This window comes from Argopecten irradians, chromosome 16, assembly GCF_041381155.1.
Source record: "Argopecten irradians isolate NY chromosome 16, Ai_NY, whole genome shotgun sequence".
In the NCBI taxonomy this organism is placed as follows: Eukaryota; Metazoa; Mollusca; class Bivalvia; order Pectinida; family Pectinidae; genus Argopecten; species Argopecten irradians.
The window spans coordinates 3215470-3232924 of NC_091149.1; the positions used below are offsets into that span (position 1 = coordinate 3215470).

The 17455-nt window shown below is 40.2% G+C and overlaps 1 protein-coding gene across 3 annotated transcripts in view; it reads right to left on the minus strand.

Annotated features, from left to right (window-relative positions):
- The window catches only part of LOC138310495 (myosin-IIIb-like), a 55315-nt gene continuing 37860 nt past the window's right edge, over window positions 1-17455 (minus strand). For 2 of the 3 annotated variants that reach the window (XM_069251737.1, XM_069251735.1), the window contains exons 20-31: window positions 16567-16720; window positions 15963-16051; window positions 15111-15240; window positions 14777-14922; window positions 7121-7135; window positions 5959-5973; window positions 4531-4643; window positions 4078-4227; window positions 3690-3801; window positions 3208-3370; window positions 574-655; window positions 1-137 (exon numbers count right to left, since the gene is read on the minus strand). In XM_069251737.1, the coding sequence (XP_069107838.1) occupies window positions 609-655; window positions 3208-3370; window positions 3690-3801; window positions 4078-4227; window positions 4531-4643; window positions 5959-5973; window positions 7121-7135; window positions 14777-14922; window positions 15111-15240; window positions 15963-16051; window positions 16567-16720 (1134 nt within the window). In that variant the 3' untranslated portion in view covers window positions 1-137; window positions 574-608. The remainder of the gene's footprint in view (window positions 138-573; window positions 656-3207; window positions 3371-3689; window positions 3802-4077; window positions 4228-4530; window positions 4644-5958; window positions 5974-7120; window positions 7136-14776; window positions 14923-15110; window positions 15241-15962; window positions 16052-16566; window positions 16721-17455) is intronic. The other variant, XM_069251736.1, reaches the window with a different exon arrangement.

The window sequence follows — 17455 nt, forward strand, 5'->3', positions numbered from 1 at the left end:
CTGTTGAAGAGATTTTTTCTCTTGTAAGGATTTCCGTACCAAATGACCTCGGATTTGCGATTGTATTAGTACTGTCGCCTTTCGTCGTTTTTCTATAACTGGACGAGTTTTTCTACGGACTAGGAAGCCCTTTACAGCTGAAAATAGAGGTGATTTGGGGAATATAACGAGTGCAAGGGCAAATAACGAAAAACATAATGAAAAAGGTGGAAAATTAAAAAATAACAAAAAAAAGGAAAAATATTGTTGAAAAGTACTGAATTTCAAAAATGCAAAAAATAATCATGGATTGTGTATGTCTATAGTAGAATATTACATGCACTATGACTTAGATTAATGATATGGACTGGTCTATGTGACCTAGTTTAGAAATTAAAGTTACATACATTTACACATGCATGACAATTACTTCAGATTTATAATATGGACTGGTCCACATGAAAGTGGCGTAGTTTTATAGATAATAATGCAACATGCAATTGTGACAATTTCTATTATTATAAAGTATTACAAGATACAGTGACCTATTTAACTGACTTATTTTACGATGACCTAGTTCTGTAGCATACCAACCTGTTTGAATGGCTACTGCAGCTCCCTTACGAAGTTTAAACTGTTTCTGATATTTTCTTCTGGCAACCAAAACCACGGAAATCTGAAACACAAAATGGTGAATTGGTAATTAAACTAAACCGAAAGCACGATAAGTAATGGATAATTTCCGAAAACCTGTCCATTATTAGAGAGAATGGATAGTACCGAGCCCGCAGAGCGAGGTACAATCCATTCTCTCTAATAATAGACAGTTTGAGGAATTTATCCTACTTAAAACCCATCATACCACTACTCACTACCTTGCGTACCCTGTTTGAGAAATGGGACATCCCATTTCAGGAATAGCACAGGTGTTCACTCACCTGTGACAAATAATGGGACTAACAGTGTTGAGATGCATGCACAATCATTTAGTTTTACACCTTTGGAGGTACAACAGTGTTTTTGAACATGTCGGATAGTGATATTACCTTGCCCGGCCATCATTTAGGGATGTACGCAGCTGTGATTCAGATGATATAACGTTCTAACTGGAGTAATGGTGTGCGTGTTTAAAGTGACCAATTTATTCGCACAAGGACAGGTGCATTGTCTAACTTTACATCAAATACATATAAGCAAGGTGAGTTTTCCCTACAATTTAAACTGTTTTTCCTAAAAAAAAATCGACCATACGCATGTTATAGATATGATAAAACATATCTGATTGCTATGATAGCATTGCACTGGTATACTGTGAAACCTGTCTAATCCGACACCGCGTGGGAGCAACTTGTTTGGTCAGATTATTCAGGGTGTAGGAAAGTCAGATACCATTGTATACTATTGTTGCTATTGTTGAATACGGAACAGTTACAGATAGGATATAGGGAAAGCAGGTGTCAGATTAGACAGGTTTCGCTCTTAAGTATATTATGTTTAACCATAATCATCAGATTATATGTTATAAGGATTGTGAGATATCTGAGCTAAAAGACAGCGTATTATCCCAGCTCGGTCAAGAATCTAGAATTCCTATTCCTCGTCAATTACAAGTTTTAAAAATATGTAACAAATAATAATACAAGACTCTATAAATTATATTTTTTTTAATTTTCAGAACAGTAACAGCTAGGAAGGGGAGTAATAATTTCAATGGAGGAGTGAACATAAATGTAAAATTTTGGATAGTCAAATAAATACGTTTGGTTTTCCTTACAGAAGCGTTTTTTTCCTTTGTTCAAAATAGACTGTCCATTATTTTGGGGAATAATGGACAGTGGCCCTATAATAATGGACAGTGAGTTACATAATGGACTCCGAGGTGTCCATTATGTAATATAATGGTCATATACAACAAAGGAAATTTTACTAGCTGGGTTTTTAATATATTTTATTTCAACAAAGAAAACTCATTTTCATTACTTATTCCATACATCATGTATATGTAGTTTTTGCCATTGTTTGAAGACTTCTTTATGCAACATATTTACAGCCAAGCTTCACAATGTCTTACTTGACTGGATGATACTGTAATACAGTTATAACGAATCTCTGGGGACCAACAAAATCACTTCATAATAAGTATTGCTCGACGTTATGCACAAATTACAGACATCTTATTAGAACTTCGATGAAGAACAACAAGAGGCCCAGAGGGCCTGTATCACTCACCTGGTTTGTAATGCCAAGTACTGTTGTGAATATTGGTTCATTGTTTCTTTTCTGAAGGAATTTGAATATATACCTCTAATTCCCCTATTGGGCCGCACCCCTCCTGCCCCCGGGGGGGTCAGAGCCAAAATTTATACAAGTTCTGTTCCCCTTCCCCCAAGGATGTTTGTGACCAAATTTGGTTACAATCCATGCAGAACTCTGGGACAAGTAGCGAATCATAGGATTTATCTCTATTTCCCCTATTGGGCCTCGCCCCTCCTGCCCGCAGGGGTCAGAGCCAAAATTTATGCAAGTTCTGTTCCCCTTCCCCCTAGAATATTTGTGGCCAAATTTGGTTACAATCCATGCAGAACTGTAGGACAAGTAGCGATTTATAGGATTTACCTCTATTTCCCCTATTGGGACCCGCCCCTTCATCCCCCGGGGGGTCAGAGTCAAAATTTATAGAAGTTCTGTTCTCCTTCCCCCAAGGATGTTTCTGACCAAATTTGGTTACAATCCATGCAGAACTGTAGGACAAGTAGCAATTTATAGGATTTACCTCTATTTCCCATATTGGGCACCATCCCTCCTGCACCCGGGGGGTCAGAGCCAAAATTTATACAAGTTCTGTTCCCCTTCCCCCAAGGATGTTTGTGGTCAAATTTGGTTACAATCCATGCAGAACTCTAGGACTAGTAGCAATTTATAGGATTTACCTCTATTTCCCATATTGGGCACCATCCCTCCTGCACCTGGGGGGTCAGAGCCAAAATTTATACAAGTTCTGTTCCCCTTCCCCCAAGGATGTTTGTGGCCAAATTTGGTTACAATCCATGCAGAACTCCATGACTAGTAGCGATTTAAAGGAAATGTTGGCGCTGTCCATCCGTCTGGACGCCGTGCCATGACATAAGCTCACCGGCCCTTCGGGCTAAAAATTACTACGTTATAACCATGAATTTGCTGTAATCGTATATGTAAGAAACATGTTTTACGGTTCATCACATGACTTACTTGACTGGATGAGAGTTACGGCTTTCTCACGTTTCCATTTTTCTTTGTAGAATAAATTACGAGCGTGCCAGCGACGAATCACGGACTGAATGGTGATGACTTTGAGATGATAGGCTTCATACTTCCTGGCTAACTGTTCAATATGGTAATACTTCAAAAACACCTGTAAAATAGGGCCCAATGTAGTCACTCAACGACTCAGGTCAGCCACATACATAAAGCTCATTGACCACTAATGTTTTTTCAACTTTATTTTGCAGGTATTAAACTTTGTGGTATCCATTTCAAAACAAGTTTGCGGATTTAACAACTGAATGATAATTTCTATCAATATAGATGATGTAGATATTAATTTGCAGAGATAAACTTTCACAAATTTACTTGGATTGTGACATTTGCGAAAGTAAATCATATTCGAAATAAAGTTTGTTTACAGTATATTGACCCTTTAAGAAGATCAAGGGAAGTAATCCAGAAGTTACCTTGGTTTTACCGAGAGCGAAGTGGTCCATTCCAAGTCTATCCAGGAGTGTATAACAACTGTCCCGTGTGTGGGGCACGCGCTCATCCCAACGAAACGACAACATGTGGTACCTGTGTATCATAAAATATTTTTAATTTATAGGGAAAAGAGTTAAAATAATGGAAAATTAAACACACTAAATACGAAGTTACTGAATTTATTTATAATTATGGAGTTTGTATTTGTTTTTTTATATTGACTTTAGACCAGTGGATGACCTTACTTTAAATACATTAAATACACATACTTTAGAGGTAGTTTTTACAGCTTTTCATTCTGTCTTTAAAATGCTAATTATTTAAATCATATTCAAAGCTAAATTTCTTACCGGTATTGAAACACATTACCTGCGTAGGAAATCAGCAAATGGTATCCGGTGAGAGTAACCTTCCCTGCGTATCCGCGTTGTCTCCAAAACGCCTGTATACCGCAGTTGTAGCGTCACCTTCTCAGAATCAAATTCTTCAGGACGTTTGTTTGAGTTCGGTCGTATACATCTGTAGGTAATTAAAGTAGAATGGGATTTTACACAAAATTCTCTCTCAACATGACAGGTGCATGACTACAAGTAAAAGTATCTGTTTTACAAAGAGGGGAATAAATCTGTTTGAAAAAGGGAAATAACGCTATATAATTAAGTGAAATTACGATATAGCCGTTTAAATTTCACAGGGTTGATATTTCCGCAGTTTTGTAGTACATTTCTCTACCTGACAAAGGGGAATCATTCTACCTGTAAAAGGGAAGCAACTCTGCCTTGCAAAGTGGAATAATTATCTAACAAAGGGAGATAACTTTACCTGACAAAGTGAGGTGTGCCAGCCACCATCTTTGCTAGAAGATCCATGAGAGAAAATCGAAAATAGGTCGCTACCGTCTGCTGAATTCTGGTCATGCTTGCTGATGCCGATCCCTGTTAATAACATAAATGTAATATCCAAACAATGGTACTAATATACACACAATAATAATGATATCCATACAATATATTTACACAATAATAATAATGAAAATATCCAAAAAAAAAACACCAATATTGACACAAAATATTTACACAATATTTCTAAAAGACAACAATCAATACATTGCTCATTTACTGTTATCAAGGGTGAAAGTGTCCAATTCTTGTAAAAAATGTTTTTGATAAAATTGTACTTTAAAGAGTAGTTTGAGATGTATTTCAAAATAAATCAGAAATAAAAAATGATTCAAGATAAAGATTTTTCAGGTGATTTTCGGTATCGCATATTATTCACCCATTGATGTTCTTATGACTAAAGAGTTTTCAAATCTGATCCATCAGACTACAACATTTAAGTCTAGACAATAAAAAGACACTCTGAAAAGTTATGAAATTCAGACAAATTATGAACAGGTTACAGGGATTAACAGACAGCAAGTAGGGTAGTCAAGGGGCATAACTCCATATAATCCATTTAGGTAGTCAGGGGGCATAACTCCATATGAAAATCAGATGTACAAAATGAATATCGATGAAAATTTCTTTTATAGATTTTTTTTAATCTACAAGTATAAATCGTTCCTTAAAACAAAGCATTGAGTATAAATAAAGTTTATGGAAGTGACAAAGTACCAAAAGTTAATTAATGAGATTACTTTTGTTTACCATATTTTAATTATTATAATCATTTTGATGTCATTATAAACTTCTCATTTCTCAATGTTAACAACCTAGCAAAATGATGGTTATATAGGATAATGTTCTTATAATTTATGTGACAGTAAAGCTGGAGTACTCACAGAAAAACCACAGACCCCAATACAAGAATATTCAATACATATTTTTTCACTTAATCATGCATTCTTAGAAAAACTTAAGGCATAACATTTAAATTTTTCTTCCATTACTTATTTGATTTTTTCATTTGTTTCCTTAGCTACCTGATATCAAGCATTAAATGGGCATTGATAAAAATATTCCATGGCAACAGCATAAAAATACTCCATGGCAACAGCATAAAAATATTCCATGCCAACAGCATACAATTTAGAATTAGTGGTTTATTCTGATTATCATTATTACCAGTGAATAGCCCATATATGTTTTTTTAGCTATCATTGCCAGCCTGGTTTTACTGAAGCCTCTTTGTAATCATTTTCAGCCAGCTCTATTTTACTTGGCTAATATGGTTTACTTTGGGAAGCTGAATTATTCCATAAAATTGCCTCAGTCTGTATAATTTCTATATACATGTATCAATTCTTACCCTGAAGCGAAATCTCTGTTGATATAATTCAATTTCACTGATAAAATTAATTTAAAACAATTCTAATTGACAAATATAGATTGGTTGGAAGAAGCTAGGAAAGTGGTGTTGATGTTTAATTCGTTCACCCCTGAAGACACATTTAGACTCTTCTAAATCAAAGACTAGACCAGTCCATTATGAAATTTCAGGGGTGATTGAGGTAATGAAAAAATGTATAATTATGAAATCATTTGAACCTTGGATTCCTTTATTACTAGTCTTTAAGAAAACAATAAAACTATTGTTCTAAATGTTTCATCTTTGCCTATTACAGAGTTGCCTCCCTTGTGAGTAGGTAGGTATCCATTGTGACATCATTATATTGTGAACACGAAACTTTCATTGTTTTCTTTTAAAAGTATGATTGTTACACTAGCAAACACATTGTCATAATCAATACATACTCTCAAGGACAGATAACTCTGTAAAACAAAGCTAATCATTCTGTTCTACATATTGCCTAGTACAAAATTGTATGCTACTTCTATATGGGTGTCTTTTGTCCTGTGGTGCTGCAATTTAAATATACATTTTAATCTAGGTAGCTACATGAATACATATTTTATGCTGGATGTACACAGACAATTATATAAATGTACTGTTTAAATATAAATAGCTATCTAAAAATAATATTAATTGCACTAATGATAAATCTAATCTAAACTTTAAATGCGAAAAAGTAATGTATTCTGGTTATTATGAAAGAAGATTTCACAATGAAAAGTACAAAGTTAAGGTAGAAGATAACTCTGTTAACAAGAGAAGATAACTCTGTTAACAAGAGAAGATAACTCTGTTAACAAGAGAAGATAACTCTGTTAACAAGAGAAGGTAACTCTGTTTACAAGGGGAGGTAACTCCATAACCAAGTTTTATTACAAAAGAAAAAGAAGATAAATCCATCATCAAGAGAAGATAACAGTTCAGGTATTTATTGAATAAAGCGTCAATTTGTCAGATAGAACCACAACAAGTAAACAATTAAAATAGAGTAACAGTCAAAGCCCAAACGAAACCAAGCAGAATATGTGATCAGTTACCATGACAACGATAACATGAAAAACAAATCAGTATTATTAGAGTGGTTGAAATGCAAGGCATATTATATGCTTTTACTTACAAGTGCACTGTAGATCTGGAATGCAATGCAGCATACACGTATCAAAAGCATGTACAACGGTGCATGATGGGTAATTACCGGCAATAAATTCTTGCGATCTACTGCAAAATTTATGAAAATTTACATTTCCATATTTATATATCCATTTTTCATTATTTACAAAAGTTTACAATTCTATGATTTTTTTTTTTTTTTTTTTTTGTGCGTTCTTTTAAAAAAATTCAAAATCAGACATTTTTATGGTAAATATTTTCTGGAACAATTATTGTCCTTATAATCTTTTAAATTTCAATAAAAAACAATACACTTTAACTGGCAAAGGAAACAGAAACTAGTCTATTGTACAATATTAAATATTTCAGACAATCTTTTCAATAGAGAATATTCTTAACAGATTGCTTTTTTATGTTGATGCTCCCAAATATATTATTTCACTTCGTGACGCAAAATTTGTATCTGTAACAGAAGCATTAGGCAATGTGTGGCTGTCTGGTGTAGTACAGGGATACAGTGTGGTGTGGCTTGGGGATACAGCAGGTGTAAAGGTGCTTATATTATCATGTATGGTGTATCTGGGGGTAGGGGGTGCTATAGCGTGTGTACAGGTGCATAATTATCATGCAATCATGTACTGTGGGCTTCATGTGTATAGCTAAATTGGGAAGGGTGAGCAGGTAGAGAGTAGGGGCAGAGGGTAGAGTGAGAGGGTAGGGGGTAGAGGGGGAGAGGGGAGAGGGTAGAGAGTAGGGGTAGAGGGTAGGGGTAGAGAGGGAGAGGGTATAGAGTAGGGGTAGAGGGTAGGGGGTAGAGGGGGAGAGGGGAGAGGGTAGAGAGTAGGGGTAGAGGGTAGGGGTAGAGAGGGAGAGGGTATAGAGTAGGGGTAGAGGGTAGGGGTAGAGGGGGAGAGGGGAGAGGGTAGAGAGTAGGGGTAGAGGGTAGGGGTAGAGAGGGAGAGGGTAGGGGTAGAGAGGGGGAGGGGAGAGGGTAGAGAGTAGGGGTAGAGTGTAGGGGTAGAGGGTAGGTAGAGGGGGAGAGGGTAGAGAGTAGGGGTAGAGGGGGGGAGAGGGTAGGGTAGGGAAGGGTAGGTAGAGGGAGGGGTAGAGGGAGATAGGGGGAAGGGTAGAGAATAGAAGGGTATAGAGGGCAGGAGAGTAGAAGAGAGGAAAGAGGGTAGAGGAGAGGATTATAAAGGATAGGGGGTAGAGGGGGATATAGGACAGGGGATAGATGGAGGATAGGATAGGACAGGGGTAGAGGAGAGGATATAGGAAGGGGTAGAGGAGAGGATTATAGGACAGGGAGGTAGAGGAGAGGATTAAGACAGGGGGTAGAGGAGAGGATAATAGGACAGGGGGTAGAGGAGAGGATAATAGGACAGGGGGTAGAGGAGAGGATAATAGGACAGGGGGTAGAGGAGAGGATAATAGGACAGGGGGTAGAGGAGAGGATTATAGGACAGGGGGTAGAGGAGAGGATAATAGGACAGGGGGTAGAGGAGAGGATTATAGGACAGGGGGTAGAGGAGAGGATTATAGGACAGGGGGTAGAGGAGAGGATTATAGGACAGGGGGTAGAGGAGAGGATTATAGGACAGGGGGTAGAGGAGAGGATTATAGGACAGGGGGTAGAGGAGTAGGATAATAGGACAGGGGGTAGAGGAGGGATGATAGGACAGGGGGGTAGAGGAGAGGATTATAGGACAGGGGGTAGAGGAGAGGATTATAGGACAGGGGGTAGAGGAGAGGATTATAGGACAGGGGGTAGAGGAGAGGATCATAGGACAGGGGGTAGAGGAGAGGATTATAGGACAGGGGGTAGAATGTTATTATTGAGGGAAGGTAGGAAAAGCATGAGGTAGAGGGTAGTAGAGTTAAGGAGAGGATTATAGGACAGGGGGTAGAGGAGAGGATAATAGGACAGGGGGTAGAGGAGAGGATTATAGGACAGGGGGTAGAGGAGAGGATTATAGGACAGGGGGTAGAGGAGAGGATTATAGGACAGGGGGTAGAGGAGAGGATTATAGGACAGGGGGTAGAGGAGAGGATAATAGGACAGGGGGTAGAGGAGAGGATTATAGGACAGGGGGTAGAGGAGAGGATCATAGGACAGGGGGTAGAGGAGAGGATTATAGGACAGGGGGTAGAGGAGAGGATTATAGGACAGGGGGTAGAGGAGAGGATTATAGGACAGGGGGTAGAGGAGAGGATTATAGGACAGGGGGGGTAGAGGAGAGGATTATAGGACAGGGGGTAGAGGAGAGGATTATAGGACAGGGGGTAGAGGAGAGGATTATAGGACAGGGGGTAGAGGAGAGGATTATAGGACAGGGGGTAGAGGAGAGGATTATAGGACAGGGGGTAGAGGAGAGGATTATAGGACAGGGGGTATTAGGAGGGTAGAGGAGAGGATTATAGGACAGGGGGTAGAGGAGAGGATCATAGGACAGGGGGTAGAGGAGAGGATTATAGGACAGGGGGTAGAGGAGAGGATTATAGGACAGGGGGGTAGAGGAGAGGATTATAGGACAGGGGGTAGAGGAGAGGATTATAGGACAGGGGGTAGAGGAGAGGATATAGGACAGGGGGTAGAGGAGAGGATATAGGACAGGGGGTAGAGGAGAGGATTATAGGACAGGGGTAGAGGAGAGGAGGATCATAGGACAGGGGGTAGAGGAGAGGATTATAGGACAGGGGGTAGAGGAGAGGATTCATAGGACAGGGGGTAGAGGAGAGGATTATAGGACAGGGGGTAGAGGAGAGGATTATAGGACAGGGGGGTAGAGGAGAGGATAATAGGACAGGGGGTAGAGGAGAGGATAATAGGACAGGGGGTAGAGGAGAGGATATAGGACAGGGGGTAGAGGAGAGGATAATAGGACAGGGGGTAGAGGAGAGGATAATAGGACAGGGGGTAGAGGAGAGGATAATAGGACAGGGGGTAGAGGAGAGGATTTAGGACAGTAGAGAGGGGTAGAGGAGAGGAGAGGATCATAGGACAGGGGGTAGAGGAGAGGATTATAGGGACAGGGGGTAGAGGAGAGGAAATAGGACAGGGGGGTAGAGGAGAGGATTATAGGACAGGGGGAGGTAGAATGTTATTGTTGAGGGAAAGGTAGGAAAAGCAGGAGTAGAGGAGGATATAGGAGCTTAATTGATGGGGTGAGGAAACAGGAATTGGACAAGGGGGTAGAGGAGAGGATAATAGGACAGGGGGTAGAATGAGGATATAGGACAGGGGGTAGAGGAGAGGAAAAGATGAGGACAGGGGGTAGAGGAGAGGATTATAGGACAGGGGGTAGAGGAGAGGATAATAGGACAGGGGTAGAGGAGAGGATAATAGGACAGGGGGTAGAGGAGAGGATAATAGGACAGGGGGTAGAGGAGAGGATAATAGGACAGGGGGTAGAGGAGAGGATAATAGGACAGGGGGTAGAGGAGAGGATTATAGGACAGGGGGAAGAGGAGAGGATAATAGGATGGGGGTAGAGGAGAGGATAATAGGACAGGGGGTAGAGGAGAGGATAATAGGACAGGGGGGTAGAGGAGAGGATAAATAGGACAGGGGGTAGAGGAGAGGATACATAGGACAGGGGGTAGAGGAGAGGATCATAGGAAAGGAGGAAAGCATGAGGTAGAGGTAGGATTATAGGACAGGGGGGGGTAGAGGAGAGGATTAATAGGACAGGGGGGTAGAGGAGAGGATATAGGACAGGAGGGGAGGAGAGGATAGATAGGACAGGTAGAGGGAGGAATAGACATGTAGAATGTATTGTTGAGGGAAATGGTAGGAAAAGCATGAGAGTAGAGTGGTAGTGAGCTTAAGGATGGGGTGACAGAACAAAACAAGAGGGGTAGAGGAGAGGATAATAGGACAGGGGGTAGAATGTTATTGTTGTGGGAAATGGTAGGAAAAGCATGAGAGTAGAGTGGTAGTGAGCTTAAGGATGGGGGTGACAGAACAAAACAAGAGGGGTAGAGGAGAGGATAATAGGACAGGGGGTAGAATGTTATTGTTGTGGGAAATGGTAGGAAAAGCATGAGAGTAGAGTGGTAGTGAGCTTAAGGATGGGGTGACAGAACAAAACAAGAGGGGTAGAGGAGAGGATAATAGGACAGGGGGTAGAATGTTATTGTTGAGGGAAATGGTAGGAAAAGCATGAGAGTAGAGTGGTAGTGAGCTTAAGGATGGGGTGACAGAACAAAACAAGAGGGGTAGAGGAGAGGATAATAGGACAGGGGGTAGAATGTTATTGTTGAGGGAAATGGTAGGAAAAGCATGAGAGTAGAGTGGTAGTGAGCTTAAGGATGGGGTGACAGAACAAAATAAGAGGGGTAGAGGAGAGGATAATAGGACAGGGGGTAGAATGTTATTGTTGAGGGAAATGGTAGGAAAAGCATGAGAGTAGAGTGGTAGTGAGCTTAAGGATGGGGTGACAGAACAAAAAATAAGAGGGGTAGAGGAGAGGATAATAGGACAGGGGGTAGAATGTTATTGTTGAGGGAAATGGTAGGAAAAGCATGAGAGTAGAGTGGTAGTGAGCTTAAGGATGGGGTGACAGAACAAAACAAGAGGGGTAGAGGAGAGGATAATAGGACAGGGGGTAGAATGTTATTATTGAGGGAAATGGTAGGAAAAGCATGAGAGTAGAGTGGTAGTGAGCTTAAGGATGGGGTGACAGAACAAAACAAGAGGGGTAGAGGAGAGGATAATAGGACAGGGGGGTAGAATGTTATCGTTGTGGGAAACGGTAGGAAAAGCATGAGAGTAGAGTGGTAGTGAGCTTAAGGATGGGGTGACAGAACAAAACAAGAGGGGTAGAGGAGAGGATTATAGGACAGGGGGTAGAATGTTATTGTTGTGGGAAATGGTAGGAAAAGCATGAGAGTAGAGTGGTAGTGAGCTTAAGGATGGGGTGACAGAACAAAACAAGAGGGGTAGAGGAGAGGATTATAGGACAGGGGGGGGTAGAATGTTATTGTTGTGGGAAATGGTAGGAAAAGCATGAGAGTAGAGTGGTAGTGAGCTTAAGGATGGGGTGACAGAACAAAACAAGAGGGGTAGAGGAGAGGATTATAGGACAGGGGGTAGAATGTTATTGTTGAGGGAAATGGTAGGAAAAGCATGAGAGTAGAGTGGTAGTGAGCTTAAGGATGGGGTGACAGAACAAAACAAGAGGGGTAGAGGAGAGGATAATAGGACAGGGGGTAGAATGTTATTGTTGTGGGAAATGGTAGGAAAAGCATGAGAGTAGAGTGGTAGTGAGCTTAAGGATGGGGTGACAGAACAAAACAAGAGGGGTAGAGGAGAGGATTATAGGACAGGGGGTAGAATGTTATCGTTGTGGGAAATGGTAGGAAAAGCATGAGAGTAGAGTGGTAGTGAGCTTAAGGATGGGGTGACAGAACAAAACAAGAGGGGTAGAGGAGAGGATAATAGGACAGGGGGTAGAATGTTATTGTTGTGGGAAATGGTAGGAAAAGCATGAGAGTAGAGTGGTAGTGAGCTTAAGGATGGGGTGACAGAACAAAACAAGAGGGGTAGAGGAGAGGATTATAGGACAGGGGGTAGAATGTTATCGTTGTGGGAAATGGTAGGAAAAGCATGAGAGTAGAGTGGTAGTGAGCTTAAGGATGGGGTGACAGAACAAAACAAGAGGGGTAGAGGAGAGGATATAGGACAGGGGGTAGAATGTTATTGTTGAGGGAAATGGTAGGAAAAGCATGAGAGTAGAGTGGTAGTGAGCTTAAGGATGGGGTGACAGAACAAAACAAGAGGGGTAGAGGAGAGGATAATAGGACAGGGGGTAGAATGTTATCGTTGTGGGAAATGGTAGGAAAAGCATGAGAGTAGAGTGGTAGTGAGCTTAAGGATGGGGTGACAGAACAAAATAAGAGGGGTAGAGGAGAGGATTATAGGACAGGGGGTAGAATGTTATCGTTGTGGGAAATGGTAGGAAAAGCATGAGAGTAGAGTGGTAGTGAGCTTAAGGATGGGGTGACAGAACAAAACAAGAGGGGTAGAGGAGAGGATTATAGGACAGGGGGTAGAATGTTATCGTTGTGGGAAACGGTAGGAAAAGCATGAGAGTAGAGTGGTAGTGAGCTTAAGGATGAGGTGACAGAACAAAACAAGAGGGGTAGAGGAGAGGATTATAGGACAGGGGGTAGAATGTTATTGTTGTGGGAAACGGTAGGAAAAGCATGAGAGTAGAGTGGTAGTGAGCTTAAGGATGAGGTGACAGAACAAAATAAGAGGGGTAGAGGAGAGGATTATAGGACAGGGGGTAGAATGTTATTGTTGTGGGAAATGGTAGGAAAAGCATGAGAGTAGAGTGGTAGTGAGCTTAAGGATGGGGTGACAGAACAAAACAAGAGGGGTAGAGGAGAGGATAATAGGACAGGGGGTAGAATGTTATCGTTGAGGGAAACGGTAGGAAAAGCATGAGAGTAGAGTGGTAGTGAGCTTAAGGATGAGGTGACAGAACAAAATAAGAGGGGTAGAGGAGAGGATTATAGGACAGGGGGTAGAATGTTATCGTTGTGGGAAATGGTAGGAAAAGCATGAGAGTAGAGTGGTAGTGAGCTTAAGGATGGGGTGACAGAACAAAACAAGAGGGGTAGAGGAGAGGATTATAGGACAGGGGGTAGAATGTTATTGTTGTGGGAAATGGTAGGAAAAGCATGAGAGTAGAGTGGTAGTGAGCTTAAGGATGGGGTGACAGAACAAAATAAGACAAAGGCATATCGGAAGGAGAAGTATAGGATGGAGAAATGGACTGAGAAATACATCAGGGAACATACAAGATGAAGAGATGGACTAACAAAGACCAGAGGAACAGAAAGGATGGAGAGATAGACTGAGAGAAAGATCAGGGAACATACAAAATGGAGAGATGGACAGAGAAATAGATCATGGGACATACAGGATTGAGTGATAGGTCAGACATAATGAGGGATGAGTATAGAGACAAATTTAAGAGGGCATAAGACTTATTATTAAATATAAATCAATAAATAATGATATTGACATATATAATGGATTGAGGACGTTAGAATTGTGAGAATGTGCTTACAGAGAGGATTGTGCTAAACAATGATTTCTGAATTTGTTTAAGTAATTAAAGATTGCAGTTTTTCACTTTAAAATCATGCTATATCTCGTCTTTTTCACAACATTTTTTCACAAAGTTTTTTCCACCTATTTACACCCTTGCATCAAATACACACATTAAAATGTCATTCCAACTTCCAGCTAACCCCTTCCTGCATCCCAGATCCAGAAACTATGCCAGCTACCCAACCCTTCCAACTGCCCCTTAAGACAGAAGTTAACCAGCTATTCTACCTACTGACTGCGCTTCTCACCCCCATGACCGAATTTAACCAGCTTTTTAATCTACCAGGCTGCCCCCTCATCTCCATGACAGAAATTAACTAGCTATTCTACCAATCTGACTGTCCATGCAATGACCCTCAAGACTGACATTAACCAGCTATTCTATCTATCTGATTTCCCCCTCACATCCATGACAGACATTAACCAGCTGTTCTATCTACCCAACTGCCCCCCCCTATCCTCCATGACACACATTTAACTGTCTACCTACCCGACTACCCCCTCCCTTCATTACAGAAATTGTCCAGCTGTTCTACCTACCCGACTGCCCCCCATGCCGGAGATCTGTTGGTGCTTGTTGTAGCTCATCACGCTCACATAAGAGCTTGTACTCGCTGGGGAGCTTATGGCGCTGGAGCTCGGTGTGCTCCGTAACGAAGACGCTATGCTGCCGGAGGCCAGGTTACCTGTAAGTCAAGGTCAGACAGACAAGGTGAAACAATTTGATTCATTGGTTAAAATACTGATTCAGAAAAATGAAATAACGTTTTGATGACATCATAAACAAATAATCTATACTCAATAAAAAATGTAATTTTTTGTCAAGTTTTGATTTTACAGGTTTGGTAAAGCTTCGGAACATACACATACATACCTGTTTTGGTAAGTGGAGTTTGAAATAGAGCCCGAACCACTTCATTATTGGAAGCACGAAGCATGTTTAACACATCACCGGGAAGACGATCACGGTTCTTTTCTAGGAAGCCTGAAGCATCATACTCCACCTGGATAGTTTAAAGATACGATGGTGTATTGTTTAAAATGATGGAACAGACATTGGTATCACTATCATAGGCATAAAAATTCTCTAAATATAAAAATGGCAACTTCAGGAAACTTAAAAGAAATCGTAGTATTACTGCTCTTTCCATAAGAACAAGAATGGCATTTTTAAAAGTTTTGAAAGGAACACATTAATTTTGTTGAAGATGTAATTCCACTGTTTTTCATATTCATATATCTAGGATATAGGGTCAACACTGTCATTGTTTCAATTGGTGAATAAAAGTGTTCATCCAACTTCTGTTTGGATACACAACGGTATGCAGGCAACTGAAAAAGTAGAGAAAACTATAACAAGTAGAGACAATATCAACTGACATATACACGAATCTGCCTCCTGCCTGTTGAGATTGCCTCCCCTTATTATAGTTATCCACTCCTATTCGTTACTTTGTGATCAGAAAGTCACAAAGTACTGGTATATAAACATGTACTTCAGCAACAGACAACATGGAGGAATTCTGTAGATAAACCTCTTTAGAGAACACAAAATAGTCTTAATCCTATTAAAGTTTAAACTTGGCCAATCACCGATCACTTCACAAAAAATTAGGCTAAGCAAAAACTTAATCATAGCTTGTTTCATGATCCAAGAGCCTGTACTATACTGATTTGTATATAGATATAGAGGACAATTAGCAGTGTAACAGTCCTATATACTTACTCTGCCTGCATAGTGGTCGATACTGAACACAAGGGTATTGCCTTTGGGACGGCGGTAGTACTTGTTGTTGATGTTTCTGTGGAACTTCTCTGTAATAGAATAGAACTTAATATAAATGTAGAATCGGGACATGTAAAATGCAACATGGATCAGAAGATAACACTTATACAGTGGTTATCTGTTTTAAAGTGTAGCTTTTTAATGAAGGTTACAACAAAGTGAAGTTGATGTAGACTGATTGCCATCTCAGTTACCTCCCTTTGTAACCGAGTGTGCGTCTTTTCTACATTATATGAGTAAAGGGGTTTTTTAATTTAGAATTAACTGGATAAAGGGATTTACCAATCATGTTTACCCACTACTGCGGTTCTTAGTGAGGAGCCTGGTAGAGAGTAGACAACTATTATAGAGAGGGAACCAATCTAAAGTTGGAACAATATATATATGTATAGTATACAAAGTTTTTAACACTGGTGACAACTATATTTCTTAACTTAACTCATTCATCCCTAAAGACACATTTGAATTCTTCTCATTCAAAGACTGGGAACAGTTTATTATGAATTTTTAGGGATGAATAAGTTAAATGTTATGAAGAACTTACCAACAAGGGAACTGTCCGTGGCCTTAGGGAAGTGGCTTTCCTCGTCTAGTAGGGCCAGTAGACCGAGGGGCTTCATCAGAAACATGTCAAGTAACGGTCGATTGTCCACAAACGAGATGTCCAGCACCTCTAGACCCTCATTTTTGTATTCTTGCTAAAAAAATCAAATATAAAATGACCTTTGAACTATTTGACTATATTACACTAGAGTGAGCTTTGACCTTTTTTACACATGATTGACCTTTGACCTATTTGATATTTTTACATATAGGTGACCTTTGACCTATTTGATATTTTTACATATAGGTGACCTTTGATCTATTTTATTAGTTTACACATTGGTACAATGTACTTGCCACCCAAATCTTACAGTGAATGCATAACATTAAAACATGTCAAATTACTGTTCCCAACTTATCTAAAGGTCAAAATGCAGATCATACTGACTTTTTACATTTGTTATACAACATACTGTATTCAACCCAATAAGCGCCCAAGGCGTATAAAAATTGAAAAGAATGAAAAGGTGCTAATAGGATGAAATTTTATTGGAAATCTATACATTTTTGTGTAGTTTTGGTCTTTATTTTTGCCTGGGCAATTGAAATCAAGGCTTCAAAAAGGGGGAGGGGTGCTTAAAGGGACATGGGCGCTTATTAGGTCGAATACGGTATGTGAATTCACCTCACCAAAATTTTGTATTGAAAAGTAGTCCTATAAAACTATCCCTCATTTAAACCAAGCCTATCATGAATTATTTCTGGCACAGACGTGAAAACTGGCCAGGAGTCATCTGCTTGATCACATGAGGTTTCTGACAGGCCACTCAGATTCCCTCCCGCTCTAGGACCCCTTACGCACTGAGATCAAAGCATTTGAAAGTGCATGT